We start from the raw sequence: 15,947 nt of genomic DNA, 5'->3' as shown, positions 1-15,947 counted from the left end.
AGACATCCCAAGAATATTGCTGAACTGGAACAGTTTTGTAAAGAGGAATGGTCAACAATTCCTCCTGACCATTGTGCAGGTCTGATCCGCAACAACAGAAAACGTTTGGTTGAGGTTATTGCTGCCAAAGGAGGGTCAACCAGTTATTTTTTGTTATTTATTTATTTATTTTTTTAACCTTTATTTAACCAGGTAGGCAAATTGAGAACACGTTCTCATTTACAATTGCGACCTGGCCAAGATAAAGCAAAGCAGTTCGACACATACAACAACACATAGTTACACATGAAGTAAAAACAAACATATAGTCAATAATACAGTGAAAAAAAATAAGTCTATATACAATGTGAGCAAGTGAGGTGAGATAAGGGAGGTGAAGGCAAACAGATATATGTATAAATAAATAAAAATATAAAAAGGCCATGGAGGCGAAGTGAGTACAACACAGCAAGTAAAATAAAAACTAAAGAAAACACTGGAATGGTTGGTTTGCATTAGAAGAAAGTGCAAAGTAGAGACAGAAATAATGGGGTGCAAAGGAGCAAAATAAATTAAATAAATACAGTAGGTAAAGAGGTAGTTGTTTGGGCTAAATTGTAGATGGGTTATGTACAGGTGCAGTAATCTATGAGCTGCTCTGACAGCTGGTGCTTAAAGCTAGTGAGGGAGATAAGTGTTTCCAGTTTCAGAGATTTTTGTAGTTCGTTCCAGTCATTGGCAGCAGAGAACTGGAAGGAGAGGCGTCCAAAGGAAGAATTGGTTTTGTGGGTGACTAGAGAGATATACCTGCTGGAGCGCGTGCTACAGGTAGGTGCTGCTATGGTGACCAGCGAGCTGAGATAAGGGGGGACTTTACCTAGCAGGGTCTTGTAGATGACCTGGAACCAGTGGGTTTGGCGACGAGTATGAAGCGAGGGCCAGCCAACGAGAGTGTACAGGTCGCAGTGGTGGGTAGTATATGGGGCTTTGGTGACAAAACGGATGGCACTGTGATAGACTGCATCCAATTTATTGAGTAGGGTTTTGGAGGCTATTTTGTAAATGACATCACCGAAGTCGAGGATTGGTAGGATGGTCAGTTTTACAAGGGTATGTTTGGCAGCATGAGTAAAGGATGCTTTGTTGCGTAATAGGAAGCCAATTCTAGATTTGACTTTGGATTGGAGATGTTTGATGTGGGTCTGGAAGGAGAGTTTACAGTCTAACCAGACACCTAGGTATTTGTAGTTGTCCACATATTCTAAGTCAGAGCCGTCCAAAGTAGTGATGTTGGACAGGCGGGCAGGAGCAGGCAGCGATCGGTTGAAGAGCATGCATTTGGTTTTACTTGTATTTAAGAGCAGTTGGAGGCCACGGAAGGAGAGTTGTATGGCATTGAAGCTCGCCTGGAGGGTTGTTAACACAGTGTCAAAAGAAGGGCCAGAAGTATACAGAATAGTGTCGTCTGCGTAGAGGTGGATCAGAGAATCACCAGCAGCAAGAGCGACATCATTGATGTAAACAGAGAAGAGAGTCGGTCCAAGAATTGAACCCTGTGGCACCCCCATAGAGACTGCCAGAGGCCCGGACAACAGACCCTCCGATTTGACACACTGAACTCTATCAGAGAAGTAGTTAGTGAACCAGGCGAGGCAATCATTAGAGAAACCAAGGCTGTCGAGTCTGCCAATGAGGATGTGGTGATTGACAGAGTCAAAAGCCTTGGCCAGGTCAATGAATACGGCTGCACAGTATTGTTTCCTATCGATGGCGGTTACGATATCGTTTATGACCTTGAGCGTGGCTGAGGTGCACCCATGACCAGCTCTGAAACCAGATTGCATAGCGGAGAAGGTGTGGTGTGATTCGAAATGGTCGGTAATCTGTTTGTTGACTTGGCTTTCGAAGACCTTAGAAAGGCAGGGTAGGATAGATATAGGTCTGTAGCAGTTAGGGTCAAGGGTGTCCCCCCCCTTTGAAGAGGGGGATAACCGCAGCTGCTTTCCAATCTTTGGGGATCTCAGACGACACGAAAGAGAGGTTGAAGAGGCTAGTAATAGGGGTGGCAACAATTTCAGCAGATATTTTTAGAAAGAAAGGGTCCAGATTATCTAGCCCGGCTGATTTGTAATGGTCCAGGGGTCCAAGGGTCCAACTAAATCCAAGGGTTCACATATTTTTTTCCCACCCTGCACTGTGAATGTTTACACGGTGTGTTCAATACCGTGTTTAGTTTAAGCCGACTGTTTGTCTATTGTTGTGACCTAGATGAAGATCAGATAAAATGTATTGACCAATTTATGCAGAAATCCAGGTATTTCCAAAGGGTTCACATACTTTTTCTTGCCACTGTACATAACCAATGTTCTCTGGTAGTATTAGTCCCTTGCGACGAATAAGCTATAGCCTTAATAGTAACTCCTGCAGAATGAAGCATTCACACCAAATGTAGGAAAAATGTGGACTTTGGAACAGATGTGGAGAAATATAATTGATTTCTTTCTGCTTGCTCAGTTAGATATCATCTGTAGAGGTGCTGTCTTCATCATAAAAGCCGATCATATTTCAAGCACATAAAATATGCATCGAAACCGGACTGAAATCTTATCAAAACACGTTGGGTCGTTTTGACATATTTTTCCTTACAACCGGTCAAACTAATGTCATTTAGACATCTTCCACAGAAAATCTTTCCCGTTTTTTTTTGCTTTATTGTATTTTCTCCCCAATACCTAAGCGTCTTTTTTCCCGTGAAAGATGAGAGAGAACTTCACCAATGTCAACTGGATTGAAGCATTCATTCTATCGCTCTATTACATCATTCTGTTGACTAAGTGTTTATTTAGTCATCTAGGGCAACGTGCAATGACAAAGGAGAAGCTACCTGTATCTAATTATAGACATGTTGACTAACAAATAGCCTACCAAAATGTCTGAAATGATAAGCAGAAACGTATCTACATCAGGCACCCTCTGTCAAAATTTTTTTTTTAGCCGACAACGCATTTTCTATATTTGCAGGTTAGGGTCGGGTGCGGGCCTCAGATTTTCACTTCATCACATGTAGTTGGGTGGTTGCGGATGGGTTATCAGCAATTGCAGGCGGGTGCGGGTGAACAAACAGCTGACCCTTGCACCAGAAACACACACACACACACACACATCTAAGCCAGTCCCAGACATGGGTGCCCCTGCCTTTGGCACTCCGGGGTAGGAAGCCCTGCGGAAGCCTGGCCTGATTGTTCCGGTTGGCTGCTCTGTGGATGTAGGTGGGGGTGGGAATGGGGTCATCTGAGGATGAGGGGCAGGGGTGGGCACAGTGGAAAACCTCATACATCCTGGCAGAGTTGGCACTAGAGATTGGGAAAGAGGCATGAAAAGATGGAGATGGGGGGGGGGGGTGTATTGTGAGACCAATGCAGAGAAGAAGAGATTTCCCACAGTGTTTTCCTGCAACATTTCAATTTACTGTTGTGCTGTTGTAATTCAGTCTCTTAACATTGTCTAGCACTTGGGTGAAAACTGTGAGTGGGAGTCTCCGCTTTTTCTATTTCCTAACAAACACCAACGTGCACCTGTAAATGACTGGCTTAAGATAGATCTACTGTGTTTTTCCTTCCTCTGACAGAAACAGAACAGAAACAGAAAAAAAACAGGAGCCGGTGTTCCCATGCCTGCTGGTGGCCTTGTCTCTGCCCCCACCGGGTTGAATAAAGCACTGTGCTGTTTCTGTTCCTCTCTGAGAAATGTCATCCACATCAGAGGTGTTGGGGGGTAAACATGTTATCCAGGAAGATGACAAATCAGTGGGTGGTGTTTTGGTCTGAGTCCCAAATGGCACCCTATTCCCTACGTCGTGCCATTTGGGACGTGGTCCTTTTGCACTTGCTGTGGTGTGAAGTACATTTACTGTCTGTTAAACGCGGCGACACGCTTGCAACCTTCTGGTCATGACGTTAGCTCTCCTCATGTCTTCAACCCACATCCCACCCCTGGTGAAGGTTGCTGGCCTAACTGTGCTGAGAACTGCCCTCGAGGTAGACGTCTAGGATCAGGTTACCCAACACCGAAACTAAATCACAACCATGAGGGGATGATCACATACAGTACCAGTCAACAGTTTGGACACACCTACTCATTCCATGGTTTTTCTTTTATTTTTAGTGTTTTCTACATTGTAGAATAAGAGTGAAGACGACATCAAACTATGAAATAACACACATGGAATCATGAAGTAACCAAAACAGTGTTAAACAAATCAAAATATATTTTATATTTGAGATTCTTCAAAGTAGCCATCTTTTGCCTTGAGGACAGCTTTGCACACTATTGGCATTCTCTCAACCAGCTTCACCTGGAATGCTTTTCCAACAGTCTTGAAGGAGTTACCACATATGCTGAGCACTTCTTGGCTGCTTTTCCTTCACTCTGCGGTCTGACTCATCTCAAACCATCTCAATTGGGTTGAGGTCGGGTGATTGTGGAGACAAGGTCATCTGATGCAGCACTCCATCACCCTCCTTCTTGGTCAAATAGCCCTGTGTTGGGTCATTGTCCTGTTGAAAAACAAATGATACTCCCAGTAAGTCCAAACCAGATGGGATGGCATATCGCTGCAAAATGCTGTGGTAGACATGCTGGTTAAGTGTGTCTTGAATTCGAAATAAATCACAGATAGTGTCACCAGCAAAGCACCATCACACCACCTCCTCCATGCTTCACGGTGGGAACCACACATGCAGAGATCATCGGTTCACCTACTCTGTTTCTCACAAAGACATGGCGGTAGGAACCAAAAATGTCAAATTTGAACTCATCAGACCAAAGGACAGATTTCCACCGTTCTAATGTCCATTGCTCGTGTTTCTTGGCCCAAGCAAGTCTCTTCTTATAGGTGTCTTTTAGTAGTTTTTTCTTTGCAGCAATTTGACAATGAAGGCCTGATTTCATGCAGTCTCCTCTGAACAGTTGAAGTTGATGTTTGTTACTTGAACTATGTGAATCATTTATTTGGGCTGCAATTTCTGAGGTTGGTAACTCTGCTGCAGAGGATCAGTTCATTAGAGGTAACTCTGGGACTTCCTTTCCTGTGGCGGTCCTCATGAGAGCCAGTTTCATCATAGCGCTTGATGGTTTTTGCGACTGCACTTGAAGAAACTTTCAAAGTTCTTGACATTTTCTACATTGACTGACTTTCATGTCTTAAAGTAATGTACTGTCGTTTCTCTTTGCTTATTTGAGATGGACTTGGGCTATTACCAAATAGGGCTGTCTTCTGTATACCACCCCTACCTTGTCACAACACAACTGATTGGTTCAAACGCATTAAGAAGGAAAGAAATTCCACAAATTAACTTAAGGCACACCTGTTAATTGAAATGCATTCCAGGTGACTACCTCATGAAGCTGGTTGAGAGAATGCCAAGAGTGTGCAAATCTGTCAAGGCAAAGGGTGGCTACTTTGAAGGATCTCAAATATAAAATATAGTTTGATTTGTTTTGCGCTTTTGGTTACTCCATGATTCCATATGTGTTATTTCATAGTTTTGATGTCTTCACTATAATTCTACAATGTAGAAAATAGTAAAAATGATGAGAAATCCTTGAATGAGTAGGTGTGTCCAAACTTTTGACTGGTACCGTACATTATAAATATAAAACCCTCTATCACTGGTTAGGGGAAACTTCTCTCCCTGAAGTTTGAACCAAGGCCCTGTCCAAACATGTTTTAAAATATGCCATTTCGTTTCCTTTTAGAAATCGCTGATCTGTTATGCCATTGGTTAAGAGTTGTGGAAGCTACGCTGTGTGAAAACCTATCCAATCCTTTCTACATCAGTGATCATCTCAAGGAAGGATGCGACTTTAGACGTTTTCCAAACAAGGCCGTAGCTGTGTGGGGTAGGAAGACAAAATGAGAGCTGACAGTGTAGCATCCGAAATGTTCCTGTGGGTTGCAGACAGGCTGATGGAGTGAGCTCTCTCTGCTGTGGCCCGGCAACATGCTCGCCCACTTTCTCGTCCCCGGCCAGACCCAGCCGTGACTGGACAGGCTCGGCCCCCGGGCCTGGCGCGTCTGCCGCCTGATTGGCTTAGTGGGGGCGGTGGTCAAAGGGGGTCACAAAGGTCTGCTTTGTGCGTCTGCTGCCTGAGATGCTGCGGCCCCTCTATTTTCTCTCTCCACACTAGCCCTCTCTGATTCTATCTCCCGTTCTCCCTCTTCACTCACTAGCACTCCTAACACACTGCCCCTCTTTTGTACAGTAGCTCTCTCTCTCTGAGCCTCGCACGGAGAGTACCGTAGCCGCAAGATACACACACACACACACACACTCCAGATCCCCCAAGGCCAGTCAGTGTGCAATAAAACCCAAAGCCACATCCCCTCTGGGTCTGGGGTGGCGCGAAGGGAAGCATGTACTGGTGTTTGGTATGGAGGAGCTGAGAGTCTGAAGCCCTTTTTTGTTGTGTAATTCAGCTCTCCCCCCGCTCTAGATAAATATTCCACAGGGCAAAGAAGGATCAAAGCTGCCTTTGCTGTGAAGCCGGGACTCAAAGGAGAGCGAGGGAATATCCAAATATTTGTTGTTTCCCCACTCGTGTCTTGGGCAATTACCTTCCTTAGACAGGAGTGATGGTAACTTGGAACCTAGGATTTAGTCAATAATATAGCAATGATATAGCTCTGATAGCCTTAGGCCATACTAATGTATAATATATGCTACTTAGCAAACACTTTTGTCCTTACGTGACTTACATTTACAGTGAGGGCATACATTTCAGTACATGTGATCACTGCGGGAGTTGAACCCACAATCTTGTCGTTGCTAGCGCCACACTCTTACCAACTAGACCAGTGTTTCCCAACCCTGGTCCTTGAGTACCTTCAACGGTATTCATTTCTATTGCAACCCTGGACAGACACACCTGATTCAACTTGTCCACTAATCGTCAAGCCCTCAATGAGCTGAATGAAGTGTGTTTGTTCAGGGCTACAAAACAAAAAAAAGTGTACTGTTGGGAAACGCTGAACTAGACCACGCGACACCAGACCAACATGCATTTGTCTGCCAGTTGATACCTTTTGTAAGGATTGCACAACAACAAAATAACAACAGTTACTACAGCTCCCTACGTAGTCAGCTTATTGAAGATGTATTTCCAGTTAACTGAAGATGGGTAGCTAGGATACATTTGCCTCTAATTTTACTGTCTGTCCCCTCAGGTCTAGAGTTAGTTCTGTCTGGATTTGTTGTTTCATAATCTCTGTTGACCTGAGTCATCTCGCCCTCCTGCCCACACCGCTGTGACTCCACCCAGTCTGGCAGCCCAGAACAACTCTTTTCCCCCTCTTCTCTTTCTCTCTGTCCTCTCTTACTGTCTGTCTCTATTTTCTATGTACTCTCCCCTCCCTCCCTCTCGTTCGCTCATTGTTTATGTAGCCTGTGTTCAGGACATGTGACCCTGGCCAGAGAGAACACACCGTTCTCTCACCTCACCCCTGTGGTTTCCCTCCACTTTCACAAGACATCTACAGTCAGCCACTGTACATAGATACACTACGCTGGAAATGATAGAGAAAAGGGAGCATTAGGTTAGCCACCTTCTGCCTGCGTCTCTGCAAACTCCACGAGTGAGTCTCTGATCACCACTTCAGACAATCCACACTTCCTGTAGCTCTGAACACCTTTAGGCTAGCTGGTCCTGCCTGCGGATTTAATTATAGTTATTGAAGCTGGGGGGGGGGGGCAGTAGAAGGGGGTTGTCTAATGAAAAGATAACCTGCGTAATAAGACACAGCAACTCTGTATGGAATGATTCTCTCCCCCCGCGTGAGAATGTAAACCACTCACATTTTATATTTTCCTGTTTTGGTTTTTTAGATGGAAATCACAGTGTGTGTGATGGAGGCAACGGGCTGCTAGCAGCAGTAAGGCAGCTGTAGGGGGATTTCTCAGGCCTCACACTATTTGCATGGTTTTACATCAGACGTGTCGGCCAGGGAAGTGGAGGAAGTGTGGAGAGCAAAGTGTTTGTGCGTCCCAAACGGCAACCTATTCCCTATACTGTGCACCACTTTTGACTGAGCACCGCGAGGAATATGTTGCCATTTTTGGACACACAGCGTGCCTGTGTAAACAGCCTGTACACTACCCACCCTCCGACGCAGTGAAGCAGGAGCCATGGAGATGTTGAGGATATGACCTGTTTAAGATTAGAGACTGAATCTGTCATTATCACATCGCTTTCCACTCACTCAAAGGTCACGATTTGAGTACAGGTGGAGGAGATGACGAGGTGTGAGTGCGTGTGTGTGTGTATCCATCCGTGTGTGTTTTTGTTTCTTTGTGCACTGATAGGACTGGAAAACCCTAGGTTGTGTACCGTTCTGGGATCAAGCGTTGATGTGTGTGGTAACTGAACTGGAAAAAATAGTCTGGCCCAGGAAATAATTCAAGTGAACCTATTTGACCTCGGTCTTGCAATGTTGATCAGTAAAGCGCTGCGTGTGTAAAACCATTCGGAATGCAATATTCCCATTCCACACAAGCATACTAATGATTAGGATTCAAAATATATTAGTCCCCAGCAACTCGTGTTAACCAAACAAACCCGAAGTAGATCACAATGAAAACAAATGTAAATACTTTGTTAATAAGTTCAGTTAGTCGTGTCAATTAATTCCGTCCATTGAATGGAAGAGATCCTTGCAGAAATGTTTACGCATGTGGGCTCCCCTCCCAGTGGGTCAAGTGGCGTTCCCTGACCCCATTTCCCATGGCATAGTAAGAAGGGCACGAGGCGCCGTGGGGGGTGGGGGGAAGAGTGACACGCTGCTCAGACAGAGAATATGATTGACTCCAGCTATGCTCCCCCCCCTTGGCCTAGGGCTCCCTGTGTGCCGCTGACATACCCCCATGTCTGGGCAGACCGACACAACACAGGGCCTGTGTATTGAACAGAGGACAGGGAGGTCTGTTAGGGCTGGTCCACTGTAGGAATGTCAGGATGTCACTGCATGGTCCCAAATGGCACCCTGTTCCCTGTATAGTGCACTACTTTTGACCAGAACCCTGGTGGGCCCTGATCAAACGATTCCTTGACTGGCTCATAAGTTCAAGCATGTTTGACCTTCAAAAAATGTTTATATCCTTCACTGTACATGTTTGTCAGTTAATGAAATACAAATGGACTAAAAGTTAAAACGGTTTGTTTTCTCTCGCTCTCTCTCCGTGTGTTGACAGGATGCTACCGGAGGTGGGGCGTATCCCGTTCTACTGGCCTGTGCAGGGCCAAGGCCGGGGGTGTGTGCTGGGCCTGGGGCTGAGCCAGAGGGACATGAAGACCACCGATGAGCCCCACAGTCGCTATGACCTGGATGACATGGACGTGTCCTGGCTGGAGCTGGTCAACCAGGAGTTCAGGGAACTAGGTGAGAGACTTCTTCGGAGTCCCAACCCGGCACCCTTTCTAGTGCACTGCTTTTGAGCAGGGTCCATAGGGCTCTGCTGTTTCTATTTTCTATGTACTCTCCCCTCCCTCCCTCCCTCTCACTCATTGTTTATGTAGCCTGTGTTCAGGACATGTGAACTATGTAAGGGAATAGGGTTCCATTTGGAATGAGAACCTTCAAATCGACGTCAACAGGACTTTATTAGCCTGTCAATTTGTTGCATCTGTTAGTTTGAGCATTTAGTCTAGAATATGATGCAAAAGCTAGTAAAACAACTACCTCACACATTTACTGGGCTAATGTGGATCAGCATTTTACCAGCAATTGTATGACCATCCTGCAGTATGACCGTACTATTGTACCTCTACTCCATTGTGAAAACTTGCGTCCTCAAAACTCTAAACTGCGGACACATTTTAAAGGAGAAAAAGCATGGCACCGAGTGATGGTCTGCCGTTCGCCATCTGGGGCTTGTGGCCAGGGAGGGTTGGTAGTGCTGGTCAGAGTGGTTAATTCTTTCACCGTTCGGTCGGGGTTTTGCAAATTACGGGCCGGCACTCTGTTCAGAGGTGCTAAGTACTCTCGGCTGGCCAACGCCACCGGTGTGTCCGTGCCTTTAACACTTCACCCTCTCACACGCAGTCCTCCTCTCTACAACTCCACTACTCCTCATCTCTCTTTTATTGTGGAGTAGTGACGTTGGAGAGAGGAGTTTTGGGGGTCAGAAGGGTGCGCCTCCCTACACAGAGGGATCTTCCCACTGTTGAGCCCAGTCTCTATCAACCAATCAACCGCTCTCTGGCTGGCTGGCCTGGGCTACTGTAGCTGACCCTGAAGCTCAGTTTCTCTCCACATCACAGACCCAGTTTATTTACAATCTGATCTTGTGCTCATAGATAAGAAATATAATTGCATTTTTAAATCCCTCAGGCCCGGGCTTATTTACGCTGCTTTTTAAATAGTTTTTCCTCAAATGGGTTGCTTCTCATAACCCCAATGTCTAGACCAAACAAGCACTTGCTTGTTGCCGGGTTATAGTATAATGCCATATCGCAACACCGATAGGCTGATACAGCATGCTCCATCTTTTATTTTGATCTCTCTCTCTCTCGCGATTTAACACCATCCCTCACTCCATTTCTCTTTCTCTCGCTCTCTCTCTTTTCCCCACATGAAGTTATGTACTTACACACACACACGTGTTCCCACTGAAATGTTTGTTCCTCTAGCCTCTCCCTATTTACAAGATGTAAATGTCACAGGCTCCGAAGTGAATGGTTAACTAAACTCAGCTTCTTCCTGGTTTGCTTTTAAAAACAACTCTTTAATCACTGAACACTGTACAGTATGTAACCCATGGGAGTCCTTTTCCCAGTACTTATAAAACATGGTCTGACACATGGCCGTTTGCTTTCGGCTGTGGCTGTTAGAATTTGGCAAGAATCCGAAGAAGTACAAGATCAATTTATAGCCAGGGTTTAATAGTACAAAATGTTCTGCGAATGAAAGACAAACAGTTGAGTTAAACACAAAACGCGTGCCAATCCAGTTCTAAATTCCCATAGGTGACGGCTTAGCCTTAGCCATGTGACTAACTGTGACCCTTCACTAGACCCTCTGTTCCGTCTCTCCCAAATGTATGACTCTGACCTGACCCTCTGTGTCTGACCCTCTGTGACACTGACCCTCCCTCCCTCAGCGCTCCCGGAGCTGGACGAGCTGACCATGGAGCGTGTGCTGGTGGAGCTGGAGAGCCAGTGTGAGGAGAACATGCAGCAGGCCATAGAGACGGAGGAGGGCCTGGGCATCGAGTACGACGAGGACGTGGTGTGCGACGTGTGCCGGTCCCCCGAGGGAGAAGACGGCAACGAGATGGTCTTCTGTGACAAGTGCAACATCTGCGTACATCAGGTACAGATGAGGGTTGGGTGGAGGTGGGATATTTTACTGGGTGAAGAGGAGGGGACAATTAGAAGTTGTAGGGGTATTAAGAGTTTCCTGTCTTTTGAAAGAGGGTGTACGTGTTTAGTGAGCGTTAAGTCTGTTTGGGCAGTATTACGGGTGTTTTTGGGGATGGGGGGGGGGGGATTTGTAGTTATTTTGGGTCATGGAAAGATTTACATAAAGGTCAAAGGTGGTAATTTAGGTTTGTTTATAGTTGTGGGGAGAAACTAGATACTCTACTCATGTATTTCTTTGACTACTTACCTCCAACTGTCAGATCATACAGAAACTCTCCCTGTTCATGGGATTCTGGGTATTTGACGACTATAAACAGCAAGAAAAACACGTCCCAGAAATAGAAACATCAACTTCATGTTTTTAGTTTTTTAGACTGGAGTTTTTTCTTTATTGGGTGGAATGGTGTTAATTGGTTTGACAATCCCCTGACAGTTATACAGCTCTATCAACCTCCGTTCACCACTGTTTTGACATGTTTGAAAATAGTCCCTCATCCTCTCCATCTCCTCCCAACCCCTCTCTTCCCCCCTCTCTCCATCTCCTCTTTCCCTCTCCTCTCCCTCTCTCCTCCATCTCCACCACCGTCTTTTCCTTTCCCCCACCCCTCCGTCTCGCCTCCCTCACTCTCCTCCCCCATCCCTCTGTCTCTCCCCAGGCGTGTTATGGGATCCTGAAGGTCCCACAGGGGAACTGGCTGTGCCGAACCTGCGCCCTGGGGGTGCAACCCAAATGTCTGCTGTGCCCCAAGAGAGGCGGAGCCCTGAAGCCCACCCGCAGTGGAACCAAGTGGGTCCACGTCAGCTGTGCCTTATGGATCCCCGAGGTGAGCCCACTGGGCACACACACCTGCACAGAGACACACATGCACATACGCATACATATTCATACGCACCCCCACATTATACACATGCACACACACATTTATAGACCTTCAATACATGCAATCATATGAATGATTAATATATATGCAAATACACCCGCTCCCGCTCCTAAACAAGACAAGCACACACACACACCTTGAGCATCAACATTACTGGGACAATAAGACAAACGTGGTTACGCTAAGGCCCGCTGCTCAAACCGGCGTGAAGTGCTTAGGTCCCTGTTAATGAAGTGCCTTTTGGTGTCCTGAACCCTTTTAGCAATAATTGAATTCTGTCACATTGATTGGACTAATTCTTATTGTTGTTCATGTTTGTTTTACTTCCCCCACCAACGTCTTTGAAAGGAAATTAATTTGCGTCCTGCTTGCTCGCTCTCTCTCTTTCTCTCTCTCTCTCTCTCTCTCTCTCTCTCTCTCTCTCTCTCTCTCTCTCTCTCTCTCTGCACTAAAGACACAGGCAGAGAGGGGTAGTTAATAAGAAGCTGTGGCGGAGATGGGAATTTCACAGGCGTCAGGGGGGCTTTCAGCTTTGAGAGGGTCCGGCATCAGCTGAGGCTGTATCTCTCTCACTTAGACTTCAAATGCTCGAACCTCTCGCCGTTCTACACCTCTCTCCGCAACCCTCCAAACCCCCTCACCCCTCCTCCGCCCTTATTCCAAAATAAGGCCAACTTCAATTTTCCGCCTTTCCTTCAGGCTCTTGATTTCCTCCTCATTTCCAGTTGTCACTTTTAAATGGAAGCTTTTCATTGCATTTTGGTAATGTGAACTAATTGGAGCCGGAATAAGGGGAAAGAGCGATTTTTTGAAAAGTAAGGCGTGCGCGCGCACACACACTTGGAAAGACACTTGGAAAGAGACCCAGTCCTCCATCTTGAGAGTTGAAGACTCTTGGATATCCTAATCAAGAGAGGACAAAAGCTAGGGAGGGGAAGGAAGATGGTGATGCCTGCGTAGAGCGAGAGAGCATAGCCCTCCACTCTGTGTGAAAGGCCTGGTTCAATGGCTGTAATCAGAATGGGGGAGGATTCACGCAGCATTTCATGGACTATCGGGGAGAGGAGGGGATGGAGGAAGTCCGGATTGTCTGCCAGTTATTAGGGCCTGGGCATGAAGGATGAGGCCTTTACAGAAATACTCTTTTCAGAGAGAGGAATATGAATGTGGGGGAATGAATGTCGGAAGCTGGGCGGAAGGGAAGAGCCCTTCAAGGGATGACACTGGGCTCTAGGAATATAGACTTTGCAGAGAATGTGACATTCAGTGAAAGAACTACTTCCAACCTCAAAGTCTGTATTAACGTCTGTGAAGCAAAGTGCTTGATGAGCATCTGTCAAAACTGTTCTGTGTGTATTAATGTCTTGTAAGACACATCTGTTTTGACTGCGTGTGTGTGTGTGTGTGTGTGTGTGTGTGTGTGTGTGTGTGTGTGTGTGTGTGTGTGTGTGTGTGTGTGTGTGTGTGTGTGTGTGTGTGTGTGTGTGTGTGTGTGTGTGTGTGTGTGTGTTATCTAGGTGAGTATAGGCTGCCCGGAGAAGATGGAGCCCATTACCAAGGTGTCCCACATCCCCTCCAGCCGCTGGGCCCTGTTCTGCAGCCTGTGTCGAGAACACACAGGCACCTGCATACAGGTGAGACACACACATTACCAGAAAACACCACTTTACTGCACCAGTACACACAATAGTATTGCCAGACAGATGCATTTCTACACAACATTCTATACACACAAGCACAGACACACCCACACAGTAAGCCCCCCTTTTTTAGCATTTAGCATTTCAGTGCACCTGCGGGTGTTAAAGATGCCATGAAGGTGTGATAAGGAGTTCTTCATTTTAATTAAATTTAAGTTTCTCATTAGCAGCACATACGTGACCCACCATTCTATTTTCGGTCTTATGTTTAAAATAAAAAAAAAATGTAAATGGTGTTTTTTGCATTGGATAAAAGTACAGACTCAGAGCTTCAAAATGGCATATCATACACTGTAGTTAGAGGAAACATGGGGAAGTAATGCTGCTTTGAAAAGTTGATACATTTGTAATCCCATTTAGGAGAAAAAAAGCATTCAAACATTTTGCTGTGGTTTTCACACTTGCTCTACATGAGTCCTTGGGGGAAAATGTATTGAGGAAAGTAACACTTTAACCAAATTCCCCAAAAGGATTCTTGTTCTCACCAAGTTACCCCTTTAGGCAAACCATTTACAGTATTAAATTGCCTGTTCTTGTATAATAAAGATAACCTTTCACATTGAACAGCTAGAGTGCCGCTCTTTGTGTTGGCCCATGTAGCATCGTTTTGAGGCTTTAGACCCACCCATCCCTTAAAGAATTCACAATAGAACACATGCGACTGTGGCCATGTGCTGAAGCAGTGAGGTAGTGCTTAAAAAAACGAAGATAAGTGCTGAAGGTGGTAGCCTACATTTAGGAAAACGTCAAACACCACAAGGTCAAGACAATATCTAGACCTATATCATAAGATCATTTCAGTAACTTTGATTCAGGTTACGATATGAACAAACTAATCTAGCCTGAGCGCATACTGTACATTCGGAAAGTATTCAGACCCCTTGACTTTTTACACTTTTTGTTACGTTACATCCTTATTCTAAAATGGGTTAAATAAAAAAAATAAGCCCTCCTCAATCTACACATAATACCCCATAATGACAAAGTGAAAAACTGGTTTTTAGAAAGGTTTGCAAATGTATTAAAAATAAAAAGGTATTCAGACCCTTTGATATGAGACTTGAAATTCAGCACAGGTGCATCCTGTTTCTATTGATTATCCTTGATGTTTCTACAACTTGAATGGAGTCCACCTGTGGTAATTCAATTGATTGGACATGATTTGGGAAAGCACACACCTGTCTGTATAAGGTCCCACAGTTGACAGTGCATGTCAGAGCAGAAACCAAGCCATGAGGTCGAAGGAATTGTCTGTAGAGCTTCGAGACAGGATTGTGTCAAAGCACAGATCTGGGGAAGGGTACCAAAACAATTCTGCAGCGTTGAAGATCCCTAAGAACACAGTGGCCTCCGTCATTGTTAAATGGAAGAAGTTTGGTTCCACCAAGACTTTTCCTAAAGCTGGCCACTCGGCCAAACTGAGCAATCAGGGGAGAAGTGCCTTGGTCAGGGAGGTGACCAAGAACCCAATGGTCACTCTGACAGGGCTCCAGAGTTCTTCTGTGGAGATGGGAGAACCTTCCAGAAGGATAATCATCTCAACAGCACTCCAACAATCAGGCCTTTATGGTAGATTGGCCACACGGAAGCCACTCCTCAGTAAAAGGGACATTTCAGCCTGCTTGGAGTTTGCCAAAAGGAACCTAACGGACTCAGACCATGTGAAACAAGATTCTCTGGTCTGATGAAACCAAGATTCTTTGGCCTGAATGCCAAGCGTCACGTCTGGAGGAAACCTGGCACCATCCCTACGGCGAAGCATGGTGGCAGCGTCATGCTGTGGGGATGTTTTTCAGCGGCAGATACTGGGAGACTAGTCAGGATCGAGGGAAAGATGAACGGAGCAAAGTACAGAGAGATCCTTGATGAAAACCTGCTCCAGAGCGCTCAGGACCTCAGACTGGGGCAAAGGTTCACCTTCCAACAGGACAACGACTCTAAGCACACAGCCAAGAAAATGCAGGAGTGGCTT

General features: G+C 45.7%; 1 protein-coding gene across 2 annotated transcripts in view; it reads left to right on the top strand.

Moving 5' to 3' along the window:
* The window catches only part of LOC129820771 (protein Jade-1-like), a 152,092-nt gene that overhangs the window by 71,887 nt on the left and 64,258 nt on the right, over nucleotides 1–15,947 (top strand). For both annotated transcript variants that reach the window (XM_055877726.1, XM_055877736.1), the window contains exons 5-8: nucleotides 9,225–9,412; nucleotides 11,133–11,344; nucleotides 12,051–12,218; nucleotides 13,793–13,909. In XM_055877726.1, coding sequence (XP_055733701.1) covers nucleotides 9,225–9,412; nucleotides 11,133–11,344; nucleotides 12,051–12,218; nucleotides 13,793–13,909 — 685 coding nt within the window. The remainder of the gene's footprint in view (nucleotides 1–9,224; nucleotides 9,413–11,132; nucleotides 11,345–12,050; nucleotides 12,219–13,792; nucleotides 13,910–15,947) is intronic.

Source organism: Salvelinus fontinalis, chromosome 2 (genome assembly GCF_029448725.1).
Source record: "Salvelinus fontinalis isolate EN_2023a chromosome 2, ASM2944872v1, whole genome shotgun sequence".
Taxonomy (NCBI): domain Eukaryota; kingdom Metazoa; phylum Chordata; class Actinopteri; order Salmoniformes; family Salmonidae; genus Salvelinus; species Salvelinus fontinalis.
The sequence above is the reverse complement of the archived record's forward strand: the minus strand, read 5'-3'. Positions and strand labels throughout refer to the sequence as shown.